At 36.8% G+C, this 21,249-nt stretch overlaps 1 protein-coding gene across 1 annotated transcript in view; it reads left to right on the top strand.

The window, feature by feature from the left end:
• Positions 1 to 21,249, top strand: part of LOC120517213 (syntaxin-binding protein 4-like) — a 173,700-nt gene that overhangs the window by 96,474 nt on the left and 55,977 nt on the right. Inside the window, exons 21-22 of the mRNA XM_039739381.1 lie at positions 532 to 597; positions 20,180 to 20,356. Of these exons, the coding sequence (XP_039595315.1) occupies positions 532 to 597; positions 20,180 to 20,356 (243 nt within the window). The remainder of the gene's footprint in view (positions 1 to 531; positions 598 to 20,179; positions 20,357 to 21,249) is intronic.

Here is a 21,249-nt window from a genome sequence, read left to right as displayed (position 1 = left end):
ATGTAAATAGCCCTTAAATAAAATAATTCTCCGGTCTGACACCAAATCCTACCAATTGTAGCCATTTTAAGTTAACTGACTCTAATTCCTTGTCAAAAAATTAGAAATTAGTCATTCAGTTGGCTTACAGCAAATTAGGAACAAAAAAATATAACTTAAATTTGCTCCCAAATTATTATCACATAACTAGGCACAGTATGTAAGTGTTGTGGCCATGTATGTTTCTAAAACCATTCCTTGAAATTTGAAATTATGAGATAGGATTGGACAAAAGGTGTGACAGTCACTGTTTCTGGCCTATCTAGCTGTAGTTCAGCCTTTTTGATTCTTTTTGATAAATTGTGTGCCTATGTTTTGTGCTGCTATTAACTCTAATTAGAACAAAAAACCTCCGGTTAACAAAGTAATTGGCACTCTCCATTGAATTTGCTTGTCTTTCCCATGTTGTGTGTTGTTCAAATCATGTAATTATAAGTTTCCAGAAGTCAAACATTCATATGCATTAGACTCTATTTTGCTTTCTTATGACAGGCACAGCTCATTGAATCTGAAACCATGTGTTCTCAGCTACAAGAGGAACTTAAGAAGACTAAACAGGTGAGAGGTGTTATGTTAAATAAGATAACAGATTTTTCTTGTCACTATAGAATGGTGTGAGATAGCATTATATTTGTGAAAAATGTCTATGTTATTAACATTGTAAACCGTTATTACATGTTTGCCCATTTTGCAGGAGCATCTAGTTTTTCAAGTGAAACTTGATTTCACCAGCTAGAGTGCATGGATGACACCTTAAATCTAGAGAAAATCTAGGGCATTGGAAGTAATCAGAGGTTGAGTCACTCCTTAATTGTCTATCTTAGGCTGTGGGATGAAACTTAAAACTGTCAATGAGGGAGAAAATCATGTTACAAGCATAATTCGGCTTCCACTTTATTGTCTAAGCCACCACCAGTTTGCTGAGGAATAGAATGTTCGCACATGTTTTATATGGTAACAAGCTGCTCTTTTCTTTTTCCCACCTCTAAAATGGGATCACTGATGTTATTTAGTAGACATGTCTTAGTGTGTTTTTTTACTATTACGGAATACGTACATGTCATGAGCAAAATAACTTTCTTTCTTTAATATAAATGGTTTTCTGTGTGGGCAGTCTGTTTGCCTGTAGCTTATCATATAAGCTAAATAGGAAGAGATAAAAGAAAGGGGGTTCTAACTTAAACCATATGTTTCTTATTTTTTTCAACATAATGTAATGTTTCTTCTATCATTTGCAAACTTTTCCTGTGAGGTAGTTTGGTTAATGTAAAATTAAATGTTTTTAAGTTTTCTTTTTACGATTTTAACTTTGTCAAACCACATGTTTTCTGTTATAAATTCCAGCACATTCAAGTGTGTTTTACTGCGAATCATTTATATTAAATTCAGTGCCAAAGATGATAGAAATTAAGTGTTTTTCCATGTAAAAATAAAAAGCCATATCAAATGGTGGTATTTGATGTAGAAAATGAAGGAAAAAATAATATATATAGAAAAGATTTCAGTATCCCCAATAAGTCTTAACTTGCCCTCATTAGGCAATAAGTTGCTAGATGTGTAATTTAAAGTTAAATGATTTAGTCAAGACACCATTTTAATGTATGTTTCTTATTTTTTGTTGATTTCTATTTCACTGAGGCAACTGAGCAACAGAGATGATTATTTCACTGTACTCCAATGCATTTATGTGGCATTTTAAATTGAACATGTTTTCTAGCAGCAAATCTCCAGCACTGCCATCAGCAAAAACAGAGTGAAACTTCTGGTGAATAGCACTTTAATAGAGTATAGACAAATGCTAACATTTATTACATGTTAAATGCAGGAAATGATTAAAAAATATATAGTGAAAATAGTGTGTAGTAGTGAACTTCAAATACCTAATTGGAGAAAGAACATGTAAGATTGGGTCCCTCAAATCAGAGGAAGCATCTGAAAAAGAGTGTAGTTTGTTGGCATTTGTTTGGCAGGGCTTGTCATATCTTCACATTTAAAGCTTTCTTGGAGAGTTTTAGCACCTTGAACGCCATTGTGTAAAGAATATGAAGTTAGTCTTTTGAACTTTACTTGACAAGTTTACTGTGACCAATCCAAGTCCATATAAATAAGCTATTGTATTGTTTTTAAGAGTAGCTTTTAATTGTCAGATCTGTCTCAAAGAAATAAAACAGAATTTTGTGTAAGTATGACCAAGTGATTAAAGAAACATAGCTAAATCCAAAAGTACAATAAATTTATTTTTGTTGGTCAGGCCAGAATTCATATAAAATATTGATTCACGTGGAAATAAAGCAATATTTTGGTCAAGGTTTTTAGGTTAGGATAAAATATTAGATAAAGATTTGACCCTTGGGAAGTATGGTGCAGTAGTAGTAGTAATACCATTAAACAACATCAGGATAATGTTAAAGAGTCAAGAGTCTGTTTTTCACCACTCAGAAAAAGTATACTTTGTGATGATATGCTTTCTTTTAATTCATTGAAAGTATTTTCAGTGGTCATTTTCCATGTTAGCTTCCTGTTATATGCATTTTAGTTTACATTTCAGTATTTTTTTCATCCTTAAAATAGAGTGGAGAGCTAAGCGGAAAGTTCTGCATTTGCCTTCTTCATACATAACCCTAAACTGTCTTACCAATTGATTTTTTATATATTCAAAAATTGTAGGAAGTGGAATGAACATTCATAAGATAATTTCATGCTAATTTGAGGAGTGGAAAAGTTTGCAGAGAAAACAAGATGCTTGAATCTCACTGGTAGTTGGTTGCTCTGCTGTTTAATTTTATCCTTAACTTTATGAAATTAGGGCCCACCTTTGAAGAAGTGGATTATGTAATTGCAGGGCATCTAATATTGACACTTCTGTATGTTGAAGTGTAGCTTATTTTATGTTATGATCAAGTGTATCAATGTTTAAATTGAAATTTTTTTACATTTTCGTAGTCTGCTTATAAAGAAGCTGAAAGAATAAAGCAGGAGCCAGTCCTAAACAAGCCTACAATAATAATATAGTTTACTGTGCTTTTTTTTTTAAAAAAAAAAAAGCACCATATGACCACTTCCATTTTATGCAGTCGTCTTTGAAATATGTTGGTTTGCTTTTCATCTATCATATCTGTTATCTGTGTCTTGTGAATTTTTTAATGAAACCTAATGAAAATAACAAGGTTTTTTTTCCCCCTCAGTAACACACAAACCCAATCCCCTATATCCGTGGGATCACCTTTCATTGTTTCAGTAACATCCATTTTAAATAAAATATCAAATCTTTTTCTTCTTCTTTCGACTGCTACTGTTAAGTGTTGCCACAGCGGAGCATCTTTTTCCATATCCTCCTGTCCTCTGTATCTTGCTTTGTTACACCCACCACCTGCAAAATAAAACATAAAAAAAAAATCTTAAATTTGATTTTATTAATTTCTTGCATGCCCGCCTGTATAAACAGTGTCATGAATCATCTTTCCATCAGTCGTTTCTGGTAGACAGTAATGTGTTGTGTTAAGGAAACTGTAAGGGATTATAGGAAAGAATCCACATAAAAGAGTGACACCAAGCCATTTATTGCAAGTAAGGGATGGTTGCATAGATCCAGAAATCAGTATGAACATAAAAGTATAAAAGTTACTGGAGAGACTATGTCTTCCAATAAAGTGGCTGGTGTGGGTTTCCAGAAAAAATTAATTGAAGAAAAAAAGATACCTTCCAGAATATGTGTTTCATTGTGATGAAACAGGGTTGTTATAGAAGGAGATGTTGAATCAAACATACATTCAGAAAAAGGCAAAGCAGGCTAAAGGCTTTAAGTCTTGAAAGGACAGACTAACCTTATTGCTGTGTGGCAGCGCTACAGGGCATATGGTTAAGCCAGGAGTTTGTTTATTGACCTAAGAATCCCTGCCTTCTCAAGAGCAAGAATAAAAATTATTTATTTGTGTTCTGGCAATACAATAAAAAGCCTGGGTCACAGCCATTCTATGTATGGAATAATTTTACAATTGTTTTATTCCTGAAGTTAAAAAAATGTTTGAAGTAAAAAGTGTTGAAATTTAAGACCTAGTAATAACAGACAATGCACCATCCCGAATTGGTTTGCTATGAAGAATAAAATGTCAAGCTTGCATTTTTACCTCAAAATACTACCTCTTTGCTGCAACCTTTTGTCCAATGTATCGTTTGGTGTGTCAGGGCCACATACACCCACCTAGTATTTAATTGGATTCGAGCAGTCTTTGATGTTGACCCAAATGCTGGAAATAATTCACTATTCCAGATGAAATATAATTTATAAAAGCATCAATGGATTAATTTAAACTAGAGACTTAAATACAGGTTGGAGGACTATATGGAGTAAAGCCACAAATGACTTTAACAGCTTTCTGAAGATTGACAGAGAAGTTTATAAAATGTTTCAGTCAGCAATAGAACATGGGGGAGATTGACATATCGATATGATTAAAGCAGAAGTTGAAGAACATATTGAAATCCATATAGAAGTTTTAACAAATGAAGAGTTACAAGAATGTATCGGTTCATCAGCAGATGAAGAAAAAGAAGAGTGAAAAGAACCACCAGCAATGTGGCTATTACATAAATTCAGTGAAATGTTTCAGATTGCACAGAATCTAAAGGATAAAATTATGGAATATGACCTTTACAAAAAGTGTAGAATTAAAGTCACATGTATGATTGCTGAAGTATGATGATCCCATAGAAACAATTTGTTGAATTATAAAAGAGGAGAAAACAACTTTGTATCGCAGTGTTTTTCAAAATGGCATTGGCACAAGAAAAGGATAAATTTCCTTCAACATTGTCTGAATCAAACATTATCCCAAGTATTTCGGAGAGATTCAATCACCCGAAGCAGATTACCTTTCTGATGTATTGTATTTATTAAATAGGTTCGGTATTATCCGCAAAATACTCTCCTCCACAGGGTGCCATGCAAAGAATCCACCAAAAATACTTGGGGACTACTGGATATTTTTTTCCTAGATATGGGAAATAACCATCAAATTATCATATCAAATTTTCATTATCTGCAGTTATAATCAATAAATAATTAAAATCAAGTAAGTCCACAATATACAGTCATATGGAAAAGTTTGGGAACCCCTCTTAATTCTTTGGATTTTTGTTTATCATTGGCTGAGCTTTCAAACTAGCAACTTCCTTTTAATATATGACATGCTTTATGGAGACAGTAGTATTTCAGCAGTGACATTACGTTTATTGGATTAACAGAAAATATGCAATATGCATCATAACAAAATTAGACAGGTGCATAAATTTGGGCACCCCAACTAAGATATTACATCAATACTCAGTTTAGCCTCCTTTTGCAAATATAACAGGCTCTAGACGTCTTCTATAGCCTTTGATGATTGTCTGGATTCTGGATGGAGGTATTTTTGACCATTCTTCCATACAAAATCTCTCCAGTTCAGTTCAATTTAATGGCTGCTGAGCATGGACAGCCTGCTTCAAATCATCCCATAGATTTACGATGATATTCAAGTCAAGGGAATGTGACGGCCATTCCAGAACATTGTACTTCTCCCTCTGCATGAATGCCTTTGTAGATTTTGAACTGTGTTTTGGGTCATTGTCTTGTTGGAATACCCGACCCCTGCATAACTTCAACTTTGTGACTGATGCTTGAACATTATCCTGAAGAATTTGTTAATATTGGGTTGAATTCATCTGACTCTTGACTTTATTAAGGGCCCCAGTCCCTGAACTAGCCACACAGCCCCACAGCATGATGGAACCTTCACCAAATTTGACAGCAGGTAGCAGGTGTTTTTCTTGGAATGCGGTGTTGTTCTTCAGATATGCAAAGCACTTTTTGTTATGACCAAATAACTCCATTTTTTTCTCATCAGTCCAAAGCACTTTGTTCCAAAAGGAACCTGGCTTGTCTAAATGAGCATCTGCATACAACAAGTGACTCTGTTTGTGGCGTGAGTGCAGAGGGCTTCTTTCTCATCATCCTGCCATACAGATGTTCTTTGTGCATATTGCGCTGAATTGTAGAACGATGTGCAGGTAACACCATCTGCAGCAAGATGTTCTTGCAGGTCTTTGGAGGTGATCTGCGGGTTGTCTGTAACCATTCTCACAATCCTGCGCATATGCTGCTCCTGCATTTTTCTTGGCCTGCCAGACCTGGGTTTAACAGCAACTGTGCCTGTGGCCTTCCATTTCCTGATTCAATTCCTTACAGTTGAAACTGACCGTTTAAACCTCTGAGAGAGCTTTTTGTAGCCTTCCCCTAAACCAGGATACTCAACAATCTTTGTTTTCAGATCTTTTGAGAGTTGCTTTGAGGATCCCATGCTGTCACTTTTCAGTGGAGAGTCAAAGGGAAGCACAACTTGCAATTGACCACCTTAAATACAATTTGGTGTTGCAAGTAATCAGAATTGAGCAGTTACATGAATTCAAATCAGCAAAATTACAAGGGGACCCACATTTTTGCACAGCCAGTTTTTCACATTTAATTTCATACAACTAAATACTGCTTCACTAAAAATCTTTGTTCCGAAAACACCCCGGTACTAAGATGTTCCTAGGAAATGAAAGACATACCACTGTTATCTTTTTGTTGAAAGTAGAGTAAATTATTATGCAGGCTGAGAGGGGTTCCCAAACTTTTTCATATGACTGTAAAATATTCCTTATGAATTTATTAACATACGTTATTTTTAATATATCAACTGTTTGAGTCAAGAAGCCCAGTCAAGTCATATTGACATTAATGTAAACATATGATATGCCCTGGACAACACAAATTTTGGCTAATAATATTTCCAGAATCATTCAGACACATTTTAGTACACAAGGTAGACAAACACAACTTAGAGGAGTCATTCATACGCCTGAATTTAAGCTATAAGTTCATACTCAAGAAAAAGGCTTACTCCAAATTGTTGACATAAGAACATTTTATGATTCAAAAGTTACTAAAGATTCCATAAAGGAATTAATGTAGATTGCATTTGGTTAATGTTTTATACATTGCAGTAAATGCATAAAATTCCATAAATTCTGTGAACCTTTCAATTTGATTTGTAATAGTTTTCATAATAAAAGGTGCATATAGAAACTAAAGAGCGAAACAGTAATGCAGTTGTAACATTTGCAGACAAGAAAATCCATCTTAAACATAGTGTGATATTTTGGTTTTTATGATTAGTTGATTATTTATTTGTAAAGAAAAGCGAATGAAACCCTAAACATTACTGCATTTTCCTTCTACCACATCCATCTTTTTTCAGTCAAGGGATAGGTTAATTGAGAGACAACAGTTTATCCAGAAATGGGAAATAGTGGCTTAACTGTGTCTCCTGTACGCGTAAATGGGAGGACAACATATGATAAGGAAATAGTGTATAACAGGAGCAGCAGCAGACATGCAGGATTTGAAATAAAAAATAAGCCTTAGTGCCTTTACTGGATGCCCTGTTAATCCATGACACATATAGCTGTAGGTGTAGGGTGGGAGATTCTCTAAAGGAAATAACCAGTTAATCCCTGTTACAAGATCAGTCGTCTTTCAGTGTGTAGAAAGAAACATCAAGAATGTAGAGACTGAAACTTTTTCTGTTTGGAGACGAGTCTGTAAGGTTGAGAGTCTATGGTAAAAGTGTAATATCAATGGAGAGAAAAATTTGATATAGAATCATTTAGAAGAAGAATACTGGAAACAACGTAAAATGTTAAAAGTGCTGGGGTCAGTCAGGCTATACACCTGGTATAGTAGATAATGCTTGTGGCAGAGGTTCTTAACCTTTTTCATTTTGGCATATAACCTGGTCAAACAGCATCCTTTTTAAGCTTATGTGTGATGGTGTTTTTGCATTCAATTTTGTATAAATTGGAACAGTCTCCATTTTATGGTTTTTGGTAAAGCATGTGGGAAAGGTCTCACAGAAAACACTTTCCTGAAGAGTCAATTCTTTCCTTTTTAGTTTTGTGGAATTGCATGTAGTTCAGTGTCTATACACAAGTGCTCTGTAAAACTTTCTTGTACTATAACCAGGAAAGATGTACTTAAAACTGGCAGGTATTTTGCGTTTCAGTGACTATGTTTAATTGACATGTTAAAGGCACTCTGAAACAAACGTTTTGAATACATTGGTGAAGGGTTAGTAAGTTTGTCTCTGGACAGCTACACTACATTCACATTTTGTAGCATTCAGTCTGTTGATAACCAGCTATTTTATAGCTAAAAATAAACACACTCCCAATCACATTTCTTTCTTCATAATGTTTGCATTTAGAGATACCTACCAAAGTTTTAAAATGTGCACTAAAGTAGAACTGGATTGATTTGTATTTTTTTCTTATTACAAGTTGGTAACTGTTCACTTCAGGCTTGGTCTGAAGGTGGTTATTACTTTCAAAACAGAAGATCAAGTAAGAAATAAATAAAAAAAAAAAGATCTTTTGGGTCACTGTTGTAGCATCCCAGATTAATGCCAATGCAAATGTATGTACAATGAATATAAGCACAACATCAAGAGAAATGTAGGAAAAAAATCAAGTACAAAACAAACAAAAAATAAAACCTGCAGTCACTTTGGACTTGCCTCATTTTCTATGGATCAACTTTCCAATGGATATGATGCCTTTTCCTTTTATATACAGTGGTGTGAAAAACTATTTGCCCCCTTCCTGATTTCTTATTCTTTTGCATGTTTGTCACACAAAATGTTTCTGATCTTCAAACACATTTAACCATTAGTCAAATATAACACAAGTAAACACAAAATGCAGTTTTTAAATGATGGTTTTTATTATTTAGGGAGAAAAAAAAATCCAAACCTACATGGCCCTGTGTGAAAAGTAATTGCCCCTGAACCTAATAACTGGTTGGGCCACCCTTAGCAGCAATAACTGCAATCAAGCGTTTGCGATAACTTGCAGTGAGTCTTTTACAGCGCTCTGGAGGAATTTTGGCACACTCATCGTTGCAGAATTGTTGTAATTTAGCTTTATTTGAGGGTTTTCTAGCATGAACCACCTTTTTAAGGTCATGCCATAGCATCTCAATTGGATTCAGGTCAGGACTTTGACTAGGCCACTCCAAAGTCTTCATTTTGTTTTTCTTCAGCCATTCAGAGGTGGATTTGCTGGTGTGTTTTGGGTCATTGTCCTGTTGCAGCACCCAAGATCGCTTCAGCTTGAGTTGACGAACAGATGGCCGGACATTCTCCTTCAGGATTTTTGGTAGACAGTAGAATTCATGGTTCCATCTATCACAGCAAGCCTTGCAGGTCCTGAAGCAGCAAAACAATCTCAGACCATCACACTACCACCACCATATTTTACTGTTGGTATGATGTTCTTTTCTGAAATGCTGTGTTCCTTTTACGCCAGATGTAAAGGGACATTTGCCTTCCAAAAGTTCAACTTTTGTCTCATCAGTCCACAAGGTATTTTCCCAAAAGTCTTGGCAATCATTGAGATGTTTCTTAGCAAAATTGAGACGAGCCCTAATGTTCTTTTTGCTTAACAGTGGTTTGTGTCTTGGAAATCTGCCATGCAGGCCCTTTTTGCCCAGTCTCTTTCTTATGGTGGAGTCGTGAACACTGACCTTAATTGAACCAAGTGAGGCCTGCAGTTCTTTAGACGTTGTCCTGGGGTCTTTTGTGACCTCTCGGATGAGTAGTCTCTGCGCTCTTGGGGTAATTTTGGTCGGTCGGCCGGCCACTCCTGGGAAGGTTCACCACTGTTCCATGTTTTTGCCATTTGTGGATAATGGCTCTCACTGTGGTTCGCTGGAGTCCCAAAGCTTTAGAAATGGCTTTATAACCTTTACCAGACTGATAGATCTCAATTACTTCTGTTCTCATTTGTTCCTGAATTTCTTTGGATCTTGGCATGATGTCTAGCTTTTGAGGTGCTTTTGGTCTACTTCTCTGTGTCAGGCAGCTCCTATTTAAGTGATTTCTTGATTGAAACAGGTGTGGCAGTAATCAGGCCTGGGGGTGGCTACGGAAATTGAACTCAGGTGTGATACACCACAGTTAGGTTATTTTTAACAAGGGGCAATTACTTTTTCACACAGGGCCATGTAGGTTTGGATTTTTTTTCTCCCTAAATAATAAAAACCATCATTTAAAAACTGCATTTTGTGTTTACTTGTGTTATATTTGACTAATGGTTAAATGTGATGATCAGAAACATTTTGTGTGACAAACATGCAAAAGAATAAGAAATCAGGAAGGGGGCAAATAGTTTTTCACACCATTGTATGTCAAGTTAACCTTGGGCTCTAAAGAAACACTTCACCCATTTTTGTAAATCTGTTATTTACCTTGTGTTTGTAGAAATAACAGAAAAAAATTTTTGAATCTTCAACCACTTATCCTGTAACACTTTTAAACATTTGTTTAAAACTCATTTACCAACTTCATTCTCTGTAAGCTTTTAACTCCCACACAAGTGTTATTTCTGATGTGGTAATGCCCTCTTAAATTTATCATGCCATAGCTTAGTCTGGTGACTTGAGGTGTCTCTGTACTCCTGAGCTCCAGTATACCATTATAAGCTATGTTGCCCTCCAGGCTATTTATATTACAAATTATTTGTTTTTCTGCCATCAAGTGCAAGAACGATATCTAAAGTTGTGGAGACATGCAGCAAACAAAGTAACCAATAATACAATTTACTTACTAGAGACAGCAGGACCCCATATTTTCCTAGTAGTACCCCTTTGTTACCACCCAGTAGCTTGGGATACTTCTACTTTCCATCTACTAGTCTGCTCTTTCACTTCTTTTCCCATTAAGTGCTTACCTCCAGAGCATTTTCTAAAGTAATTCACCTTTTGAAGAGCCCAACCTTATACACTGGTACGGTGATGCCAATACTCTGTTTCCTTCCCAACATCAAGGGCCTTTTTGGGCCCTATCTTGGTCTGGTTTCATCCTGGCAACTGATTGCCTATGAAGGTCAGTATATTACATCTCAATCCAACTTGGTACAGTTTTAGAGGTTACTTATCTAAGGCCTCAGTGGACAAAGTGTGTTTGAAAACTTAAAGGATGGATGAGTCAAAAACATTTTTTAAACATATGTTTCTACTTTAACGCAATCATATTTTGCTGATATGACCCGCATTTTCATTGTCAGTGAATTGAAAACAATAAATGGGATATGCATCCTTTCTTAGCTGCTCTTGTTTAAATTGGGGTAGATGATGCTTACCTTTCTTGTATTTGTTCATTAAGAGCCTTTCTCAGAAAGCACAGCATAAGCAAGTCAAATAGTGAAAAAACTTTAATGAAGGATCAGAAACACATCAAAGATTATTCTCATTTCTTATGTTGAAGGGTGAAGGTGAGCTTTTTCCCAGATGTTTTTTGTATCAACAGCTGTGAAAGTACAATGGGAAACATAAGCTGGGAGAGTTGTAACCACAATAGTTCAGGAGGTGAAATTAAAAATGAGTTGGTGTTCTTGTTAGGACAATATGCTGCTGCACATACTTGACTTGCTCCTCTGAATTATCTTACCTACTTAATGAAGGCCATGAATGGCAACTGTGGCACTGTTATGGCCTGGGACTCCACTGCTAACATTTGGTTAAGCTCTGGCTATTTTCCTGGCATAGCACAGCTATTGTATTTATTTATTTTGGTGACACTTTATCCAGACAGACTTAAACATCATAAGGAAACTGTAGCTTTCGGCATTAGCGGGTTAACAGGCTAGTTTATGGTCTCAAAGTGTGTTGGGAACAGAACCTACAGTCTTGTGGCTTAAGCCTTTGATGCCTTAGCTAATTGACTGTACTCTGTTAGTCCTGCTGGATTTGTCTTCTGCAGTAAGTGACAAGGGCCTCCTGCAACAGTCTTGTTTGGGTTTAATTAACATTTGGTGTCAGAAGATGTAATGAAATCTACCTTTGTGATAATCCTTACTTAGGAGCGAGCTCATTAGGAGTAGAAAGGGGGAAATGTTTAGTTATTTTTGAATAAAATCTGTGCTGTTTGCTTCCTGCTGAGAGCCTATGTATACCTGGTATTAAATCCCTGCTGCTAGGCCATAATTACCATTTTATCCAGTAATAATGTCATACTAAAATTCAGAAAAAAGCCTTTCATTTATTTGAAACATTTTGCTCAGATATTAACAATAAAACATTGCACCCTCATGGTAGTCTTTTAGTCATAAATGTCAGAGTTTATGAATGATGCAAAAAATAGGCAGATATACTGGAAACAAATCCAGCATGACAGTTAGGAGAAAGAGTCTGCTATGGAAACTTTCCCAGAATGAGAAATAGAAGAGTTTCATGTTATGTTGCACCTTTCCTAGGTTACAGTCCCATTTGGATATATTAAGTAATTCTGCAAGGGGAACAAGCTTTCTGCAAAGTTGGTTTTTTTTCTTTTTCTTTTTAAACTAATGCCCACATTGAACAATCGCCCTCTTCTGTCCACAAATTAACCAAGCAACTGTGAACACTAGAGAAAAATGGTGTTTATTTACTTTTAATACTTGATTAACCTACTTAACTAGCTGTTGTAGGTGCATTAAAGAGAGTTTTTAGTTTACTAAAGTGAAGAGGTTCACATTCGTAAAGTCAAAAGAATTGCCACTCTCTTCTTGATTTGCATGCTGAGCTCAACAGGCTTTTTGTGAACTTCAGGAGGAATGGGTTCTGTAAAATGTCCAAAGACTGGTTGACAGGACTGAGAAAGTAATGAATTTTGAATGTCAACTATCATGTGTCAAACCAAGACTATGATAGTGGTTATCCCAAAATATTTAAACACTTTAGGCATACTTTTTGAATACTAACATAATACTGATTATTGCAACAAACATAGATGTATTGGGAATGTGCTCCAGAATCACTGTGCATAATAACAAAAAAGTGGAGTGCATTGAAACTCAAACAAAAAATAAATCATAAATGTGTGTGTTTTGAATAAAGCAAGAGTAGTATCTACTAATGAAGAGCCATTTAAATCACAAATAGCGCAGTATTGATAGCTAAGTTTTTCCATTACTTGGCACACTATTTGTCAGGTTATAAGAATGAAGGTGCATTATTGTGGTTTTCACTCCATGGCTTCACTCACTAGACCATAATGCATACTTCAAAGCAGTAGACCTGTTAATCTTTTGCTGTTCAGTCCCTATTTTATTTTGCACATTTAATTGTGGAATTTTACAATAAGTGAAACTGAATAAGTGACCTGTAAAGCACAGTGATTAAAGGACAAGCTCACAGTCACACAAACTGACAGAAATCGGCATTTGAACTAATTTCTCATCCAAATAATTATTTCTCTTGCGTTCTCCTTCACTACTCGTGCACAAATCCCCCTGCATTAATTTCATTTTCTGTCTGCTCTATGCATCTATCCCTAGTATAACATCTTGTCTAGACTTTGCTTTATATAAAAGTACAAATTTAGTGGCAGACAATAAAGATTTTTTTTACTTCCACTGGGGAAGAACAAATAATCATTGATGTGTGCTAGAGTGGCAACACACAAATACTTTAAATTGTTTTCTAAAATCTTTACGGACAAAACCAATGTTAAAGTTGAAACAAAAAATAAGGTATGGCTAGGTTTGTTTTTGTTAATTGCATGGATATTAATGTCTTGCACTGATTATTTGGACATTCTTTCATGTATATAGACATTTTTATGGTGCTTCCTTGATTATGTCACACATCATGTTCCCAGCAGTGCTTGGGATGCAGAGTTTCAAAGTAGCAATGTCTATGTGGATTACCACATGAAATAGTGGTGCCGACAGAAGAGGAAAATGCAGAAAGTGGAGATATGATGATGTGATTGAACGGATGATATAAATATTGGCAAATTTTTTTGAATAACGTAACCTTGCCTGTCACTAAATTTTCTTCTGGAATCATGAGCCTGACCGTCATGCTTCCAGAGACAGAATTGACAACTTGTGTGTTTTACATTTGCTGTTTTTGTTTTTTTCTGGAAAAAAAAAAAATGTTATTAATATGTTATAAAATGCCACGCTTGCTTAGCCTCTTACAGAAAAAGTCCCACTATGTAAAGCTAAGCTGTAAACAGTCGCTTGAACTTGACCATTAAGAGGTGAGTAAGGATTTGTCTTTTAGAGACAATAACTTCATAAATGAACAAAGAGTGAGTGTATTGTTAGGAGTGCTCCACACTATGTTATACTATGAAAAGTTAACATAAAGGCCTATGTCAATAATGCATTCTTGTTGGGCAACATTGGAATATCTAGATAGAAAACTATGGTATCATTCTTAATGTTAATGATTCTAGCAAATGGTGTTACTGTGCATCAAACATGAAAAGGATTTTTGAGAAAAAGGAAAAGTGGCAAGTTGGGCAGGTCATTTTATTGTGTGTTAAACTCTTAACCTTTTCGTGTCGGCTATTCATCAAATTATGTGATTCTAGGCTTTGTGTGTAGGGTAAAATAGAAAGCAGCATAGTGAGACACAAGTGGAGTGGAAATTTGGACAAGTACAGTTGGCCAAATTGGCTGAGAGACAACTGTCTGGGGCAGAAAATTAGCTCCTGTTCCTTTTAATCTTGTCGTCCTGTTTTTTTCTCCTTCTTTTTTATTTTAGCATTTACTTTAGCTATCTACTGTGCATTACTGTAGATGTAGGGGTGGGGTGGATGGTCAATATAATAAATATTTGACTTTTACCTGTAATCCTTGCTGTCAATACCGAGGCAGGCTTTCATGTTGTATTCTGTACAGCTGGTTGATTCACAGCAGAATTTTTGGTCAAGTCCTTAAGACATTGCTGGCTTCAGTCATAAGGTGCAATGTGTATACAATGAGCAATATTGTGTGGACCATTTCATCTCCTTCTAGAAACCAAACAATATAAAAGTGACATTTACCTCCCACCAAAACTAAAAGAACAGATTTTAAGGGTAGTCTTGATGATCAGTAATTATAAGAAAGAAAAGACTGTGAATGTCACAAAGGCTGGAACAACACAAATGCTGCCTTTGATCAGAAACAGCTTCACTCTTCTTTTCGTCAAGAGGGGTTGACTGATTGCTGTGTTACCAACTAATGAGTTGCCTTCTTTCAGTTTTTCTTTCTTTGCAAATTTCAACTCTGATTGCTAAACTAATTAGAGCTCATCTCTTAGAAGGGAACATGGCTTTTTTCTTTTTTTTTTTTTTTGCCTTTCTTCACTTAACAAAAGATCAATTTGTTAGAGGGATGTCATTATTTCCGAGTATTACATAAGCTCTGTATCTCATTCCATTTTCTGTGTCGTTTTTATTAGCAATTACTGCTCTGCTTTGACTCCCAGAGAACAAGATTGCATATGGCCCCCTTTTTTAAGTTTAAACACAAGAAGATTGAATAGGTTGCTCTCCCTCTTTCTCTCACCACCCCACGCATCTCGAGATGCATAGGGTCTGAGAAGAGAGTGTGTGTGTGTGTGTGTGTGTGTGTGTGTGTGTGCGCGCGACATGCTCCCATTGGTTGTACTTAGAAACTCTGTCCATTTGTGCACAGGCAAAGCCAATAGCACAGAGTTGCTCTGGTTCCTTGGCAACAAGCAGAAAATTCTGCTTTCATAGATGGGTCTGCCAATCATCTTTAATGAATGCTCTTTTTTATATTTTACTAATAGTTATTTAACGTTCTTTGGACATTTCTACAAGATATTTGATTATTTCATTATTCTTACTTTTCTACAGAGTATTATGTTTTTTGGAATAACAGCAATAATCATTTCGTTTGCATAAAAGTTAGATTGTCACTATGTTTCGCTTCCTCATCAAAGAATTGGTTTTAAATATCTCGAAGATGTCCAGATCATTCAGCTACATAAAAGGATTACGTGATTGATCTGAAAGAGCCCTGTTGAGTCTAAATGTGCAGGTGGGTAAGGTACTGAATAGTCTCATACTTATTACCTGTGAAGTCACCCTGGCTTCTTTATAGAACACTACAAACTGAGGCGAGTCAGCTGAAAGAAATTAGATCAGAATGTTTCAGAGTGCCTACCTAGTAACACAGCTTCTTTTGAAGGATACAACAGACTTGACTGAGAGAGTACAAAGTAAGCTACAATTGGGATGTGGGCATATTTTAAAACCTGAACATTAAGTGCTTTCATGGACTTGTGTTGGGCAGGGCTGTGGGGCATCTGTTGGTGAAGAGAGATTCATAGATCTTGACTGTCTGCGGAGAGGGTGTTGACCTTGTAGAGAGGTTTACTTACCTCGGCAGCGACATTCTTATCTCTGGTGGCACTTCCTATGAAGTCAGTAGACAGATTGGAAGAGCTTGGGTCTCCTGAGGTCTTTAGAGTCCTGGTGCTTCCTGTTTTGCTGTATGTTTGAGAGACATGCATGCTATCCAGTGACCTGAGATGAAGACTAGACTCCTTCAATACCGTGTCTCTTTGGAGAATCCTAGGGTACCTCTAGTTTGACTTTGTGTCGAATGAGTGGTTGCTCATGGAGTCCTGAATGAGACACATTATCTGCATTGTGAGGGAGTGTCAGTTACGGCACTACGGCCATGTGGCGTGATTTCCTGAGGTTGATCAGACTCGCAGGATCCTCATTATTAACGACCCAAGCTGCTGGACCAGGCCAAGGAGACGACCATGTAACACCTGGCTGTGGCAGATAGATGGTCATTTCTGAACGGTGTGAGAGGACCGTCCAGCTCCTTCTCTAAGTTCTCACCAGTCACATCTGCTTTTGTTAATAACCTGCTTTGTAAAATGAGGCTGACTACTTGTGTACTGGAGCCCATCCCCAGCACACTACTTAAATATTACCTTCATGCCATAATCCCGACTATTACAACAACAATAATAAACACATCCCTTGACACTGGCTGTGTGCCGCTCACTTTTAAAACCGCTTCTGTAACCCCAATGTTAAAGTCTGGCCTTGATGCTGACAGTCTTAACAATTTTCGGCCTATTTCCCACTTATCTTTTCTGTCAAAAGTTCTTGAGCGTGTTGTAGCTTCCCAACTCGCCAACTACTTAACTTCTAATAATTTGATGGGGCCCTTTTAGTCTGGTTTCAGGGCGCAAGCACAACTGTGAAACTGCTCTGCTACGGGTAACCAATGATTTGCTTATGGCAGCAGACTCTGGACAAACCAGCATATTAATTCTATTAGACTTCAGTGCAGCATTTGACACTCCGGTCAGACATGACATTCTACTGTCCAGAATGGAGAACATGCTGGGTATCTCTAGCACTGCCCTCCAGTGGTTCAAGTCCTATCTGACTGATAGGCAAGAGTTTATTAGTCTTGGCAACAACAGTTCCAGCTCCGCGCCAGTCACACAAGGAGATCCTCAGGGCTCTGTCCTCAGCCCTCTTCTCTTCTGCATTTATATGCTTCCCCTTGGCCATATTATTCGCAGCAATGGATTGGGTTATCATTTTTATGCAGACGATACTCAACTCTATTTCAATGTTAAAAGTGGAACTTCATCAGAGCTTTCTCAGCTCACAACCTGCCTCAGTGACATTAAAACCTGGATGGAGCTGACTCTTTAAAATTAAACTGCAACAAAACTGAACTCCTGCAAATTGGGACTAAAGTGCAACTTAATTAAATGAGCTCCTTCCCAGTCCATCTTAGCGGTGATCTCATCAGACCTGCCTCCACTGCAAAGAATCTTGGTGTCATTTTCGATTCTTCCCTTTCTTATTCCGCTCACATAAATCACATTAAGAAACTTTCTTACTTTCACCTCCGTAACATATCCCGTGTTCGCTCCTTCCTCTCCTTTTCTAATGCTGAGAAACTTGTCCATGCTTTTATCACATCCCGCATTGATTATTGTAATTCCCTACTGGCAGGTGCTCCTTCTAATCTTATATCACAGCTCCAGCTTATTCAAAACTCAGCTGCAAGAGTCCTCGCTCGAACCAGCAGCAGCGAGCACATCACACCCATCCTGCTCCGCCTTCACTGGCTTCCCATGTCTTACAGAATTGAATATAAAATTCTATTAATAACCTAAAAAGCCTTAAACGACCTTGCGCCAAGCTATATCATTGACCTTCTACATCACTATATGATATCTTGTTGTGCCCCACACTAATCTACACTCCAAGGGTGACAGGGCCTTCAGCTGCATAGCACCCAGACTCTGGAATAACCTACTGAAATTAATTAGATCAGCTGACTCCATGAATTCTTTTTAAAAAAAACAACTGAAAACTCATCTGTTCAGGAAGGCTTTTAGCTCTACCTGACTTTATTACCCTTCTTTCAGTTTACCTCTATGTCAAGATGCTCATGTAACCTGTATGTGTGTGTGCTAGACCATCAATTATGTTTTCTGTTAGGCTTTTCTCTGAATTCACTATCTTACTCTTCTTTATTTATCTGGCTTAGTATAATGCTATATACTGTATACCCAACTGTTCTTTCTTAAGCTCTGTAAAGCTCCTTGAGCATGGGAAAGGCACTATACAAATGAAATGTAGTATTATTATTATTATTACTGTGTGTCTTCCTGGAGGGGACCTGACCTGACCTGAAGTACAGTGTTGCATTCTTTTCAATTCAGTTATTGTTAAGCATGTATATTATAGTGTTTGAAATAGAGAGAGACTTCTCAAAGGCCACTGTTGTATTTTATAAAGGCAATACTATGACCAGGATGCATATGAATATAATGACACTGAGAAGAACATGTTAGGATCCCAGTTTTTACTTTTGATATTAAATGAACTCCGTTGACTTCTATTTGAGTTGGGCTTTGGCACATTATTTACTTTGGCAATGAGAGGCAAGTAGTGCACTAAACTATTAGAAGAGCTAAACATTGGCCAGTGGTACAAACTTAAATTTGTCAAACCGCTTTTAATTGCCTAGGCAAATCACCACTTTGAGCTCAACATTTAAATGCAAGTAAATGTTTAACATATATTTTAAGTTTCTTTAAATTCTCAAACACTACTTAAGACCTTTTTTACTCAACAGTGATAAACGGAAGAAGATCACCTCTTCCTGCACCCACTATAAACATCAATGTATCTTAATTTGAAGTTGTCTAAATTCTTCTCTCCTTGTTCTCCTGCACAAATATGTTGATATAAAATAGAGCGCCTCTTCCTGCACCCCTATAAACCTTGATAAATTTTAATTTGAAGTTGTGTACTTTATCCTCTTCTTGTTCGTATGTGTGTATACTTAATTAATACCTATATACTTGCATACTTGCATGAACAGGTGTTCTAGCCTTTCTTTCTTATCTAAATGTATTTGCAGCAACTCCAGTATAAAACTGTGTATGGTCTGAATTTTTATTAATTACTTTGCATATTTAGAAACCTTTATTAAGTATGGCATTTAATTTCTCCATGAATGACCGTTCTCACTGAGTAAACTAGAACTTTGTAATACATAATATATCTTCCTTAAGAAAAGTGTTTAATCTTTGCCACCCTCCTTGCAAGACCCATAGTATATGACTATAAATGCTCTACTGGTCATTTTCATGCATTATATGACTAGCATTTTTGTAACCTACAGTTGTTTTCCACAATAGAGCCGTTTCTGCCTGGATTGTTTGGCTGAAGTATGGGTTGGTTCACCTTAGAATAGAAATTTCTCAGAAATTAAAAAAATGTAACAAAGTGGTTTTATTTCCACTAATAGTAAAATACTCTCAGCAAAGTATCTATTTTGTTATTGTGCCATGAACCAGTATAGTTCAAAGACTTGGTTGGTGCCTGATTTTGCTTGCCCTTTTAGCATTTGCAGTTTAAACCTCCCCCACTGTTCGCCACCCCATTCCATCCCACCCCACTACTTGACCTGACCAATTTTTTTCCAGGGCCCATTGAAAAATTGCTTAACAGATCTTTTGTCCTAGACTATTTCACTCATTTAGGATAGTATGTAAAATTGCAATAAGCAGAACTCTTGAACATAATATCTGAAAACACATTCCGTTTTAAAACTTGAATATTAACTGCTAGCCCAGAAAATGAGCAGGCTTGTTTTCAATTAACCTTTTTGTTTTCATACCTTTCCTCTCAAACTTCTGCTCATTTCCTTTGGCCCCAAGAAGTGGTGCCTTACACTGGGAGTTAGAAATAATATTCTTCAGCTGCTATGTTTCATTACGTTGCAGGAAACAAAGGCTGCGGTGGAAGAAGCTAGGGCTCTGCGGAGTAGGATCCATCTCGCAGAGGCAGCTCAGAAGCAGGCACGAGGAATGGAGATGGACTATGAAGAGATCATTCACCTTTTGGAGGCTGAGATTTCTGAACTGAAATTACAGCTGGCTGATCAGCCAAGTCATATCAAAGTGAGTAAACAGAAAAACCAGAGCAAGGCAGACATTGGTCCCTGGCTTGATGCCTGCAGCAGCCAAGCCAGTTCCTCTAAGTCTGTTCCATACTTTCCTTTTCTCATGTTCCCTGTAAAGTAGGTCAGTGTTTGCTTTGTATTATTCAGTAACTGGGATGAAGGTGCAATGAAGGGTTTAATGTGATCGTTATGACGTCTATTTAGGAAGTTATTTTTAGGATTAAATAAAATTGGCTAGCAACTTTATATAGGTCATTGGCACATACAAGGCTGTCAAAGCATTCTCTTATTTTTTGTTGATTTATTTGTGTTAAATGCATATTTATTCTCAATTGCCCCGTTTTTGAGACCTGGATTTCAAAATACTTCTGCTTAGAAAGCTGCAGGCAAGTTACATAACCTTCGTGATTTTGGAGTACTCCTCGGAAACAGCTAATCATTCACTCACATTAAAACACACATACACACACACTCAATTGTCAGAGCGATCTAGTCAGACTGCTCTGCATTTTGTGTCTCTTTGCTGTAAAATTACCTGAGATTTCCCATCAGTTCATTAGTTTACATCCTCCCACCACCATGCCATGGAGGGCGTAGATATCAGTCTGTGGATTTACAGGTGCCTCAGCTATTTCTAGAAGTTATAAGTCGCATCTGAGGTTGTTTTTTTTTTTCATTGCCTTCCTTTATGTCTACAATCCTATGTGATCCTTAGTGTGCATTTACTTTCTCAGTTCTTTGTTTTCTATTCCTTGTTGGCTTAAGGAACTTTGCCACATTCATGGAATAAAGTATCTCACAGGCATGCTCAATGGTTGACTTTGTTTTGAAACCACAAGGAAGGCTCAAGTTGTACATGCTCTTCTCACCTTCCTAGGTCTACCCTTGTGC

This window comes from Polypterus senegalus, chromosome 17 (assembly GCF_016835505.1).
Source record: "Polypterus senegalus isolate Bchr_013 chromosome 17, ASM1683550v1, whole genome shotgun sequence".
NCBI lineage: Eukaryota > Metazoa > Chordata > Cladistia > Polypteriformes > Polypteridae > Polypterus > Polypterus senegalus.
Note: the sequence above shows the minus strand (reverse complement) of the source record. Positions and strands in the feature narration are given on the sequence as shown.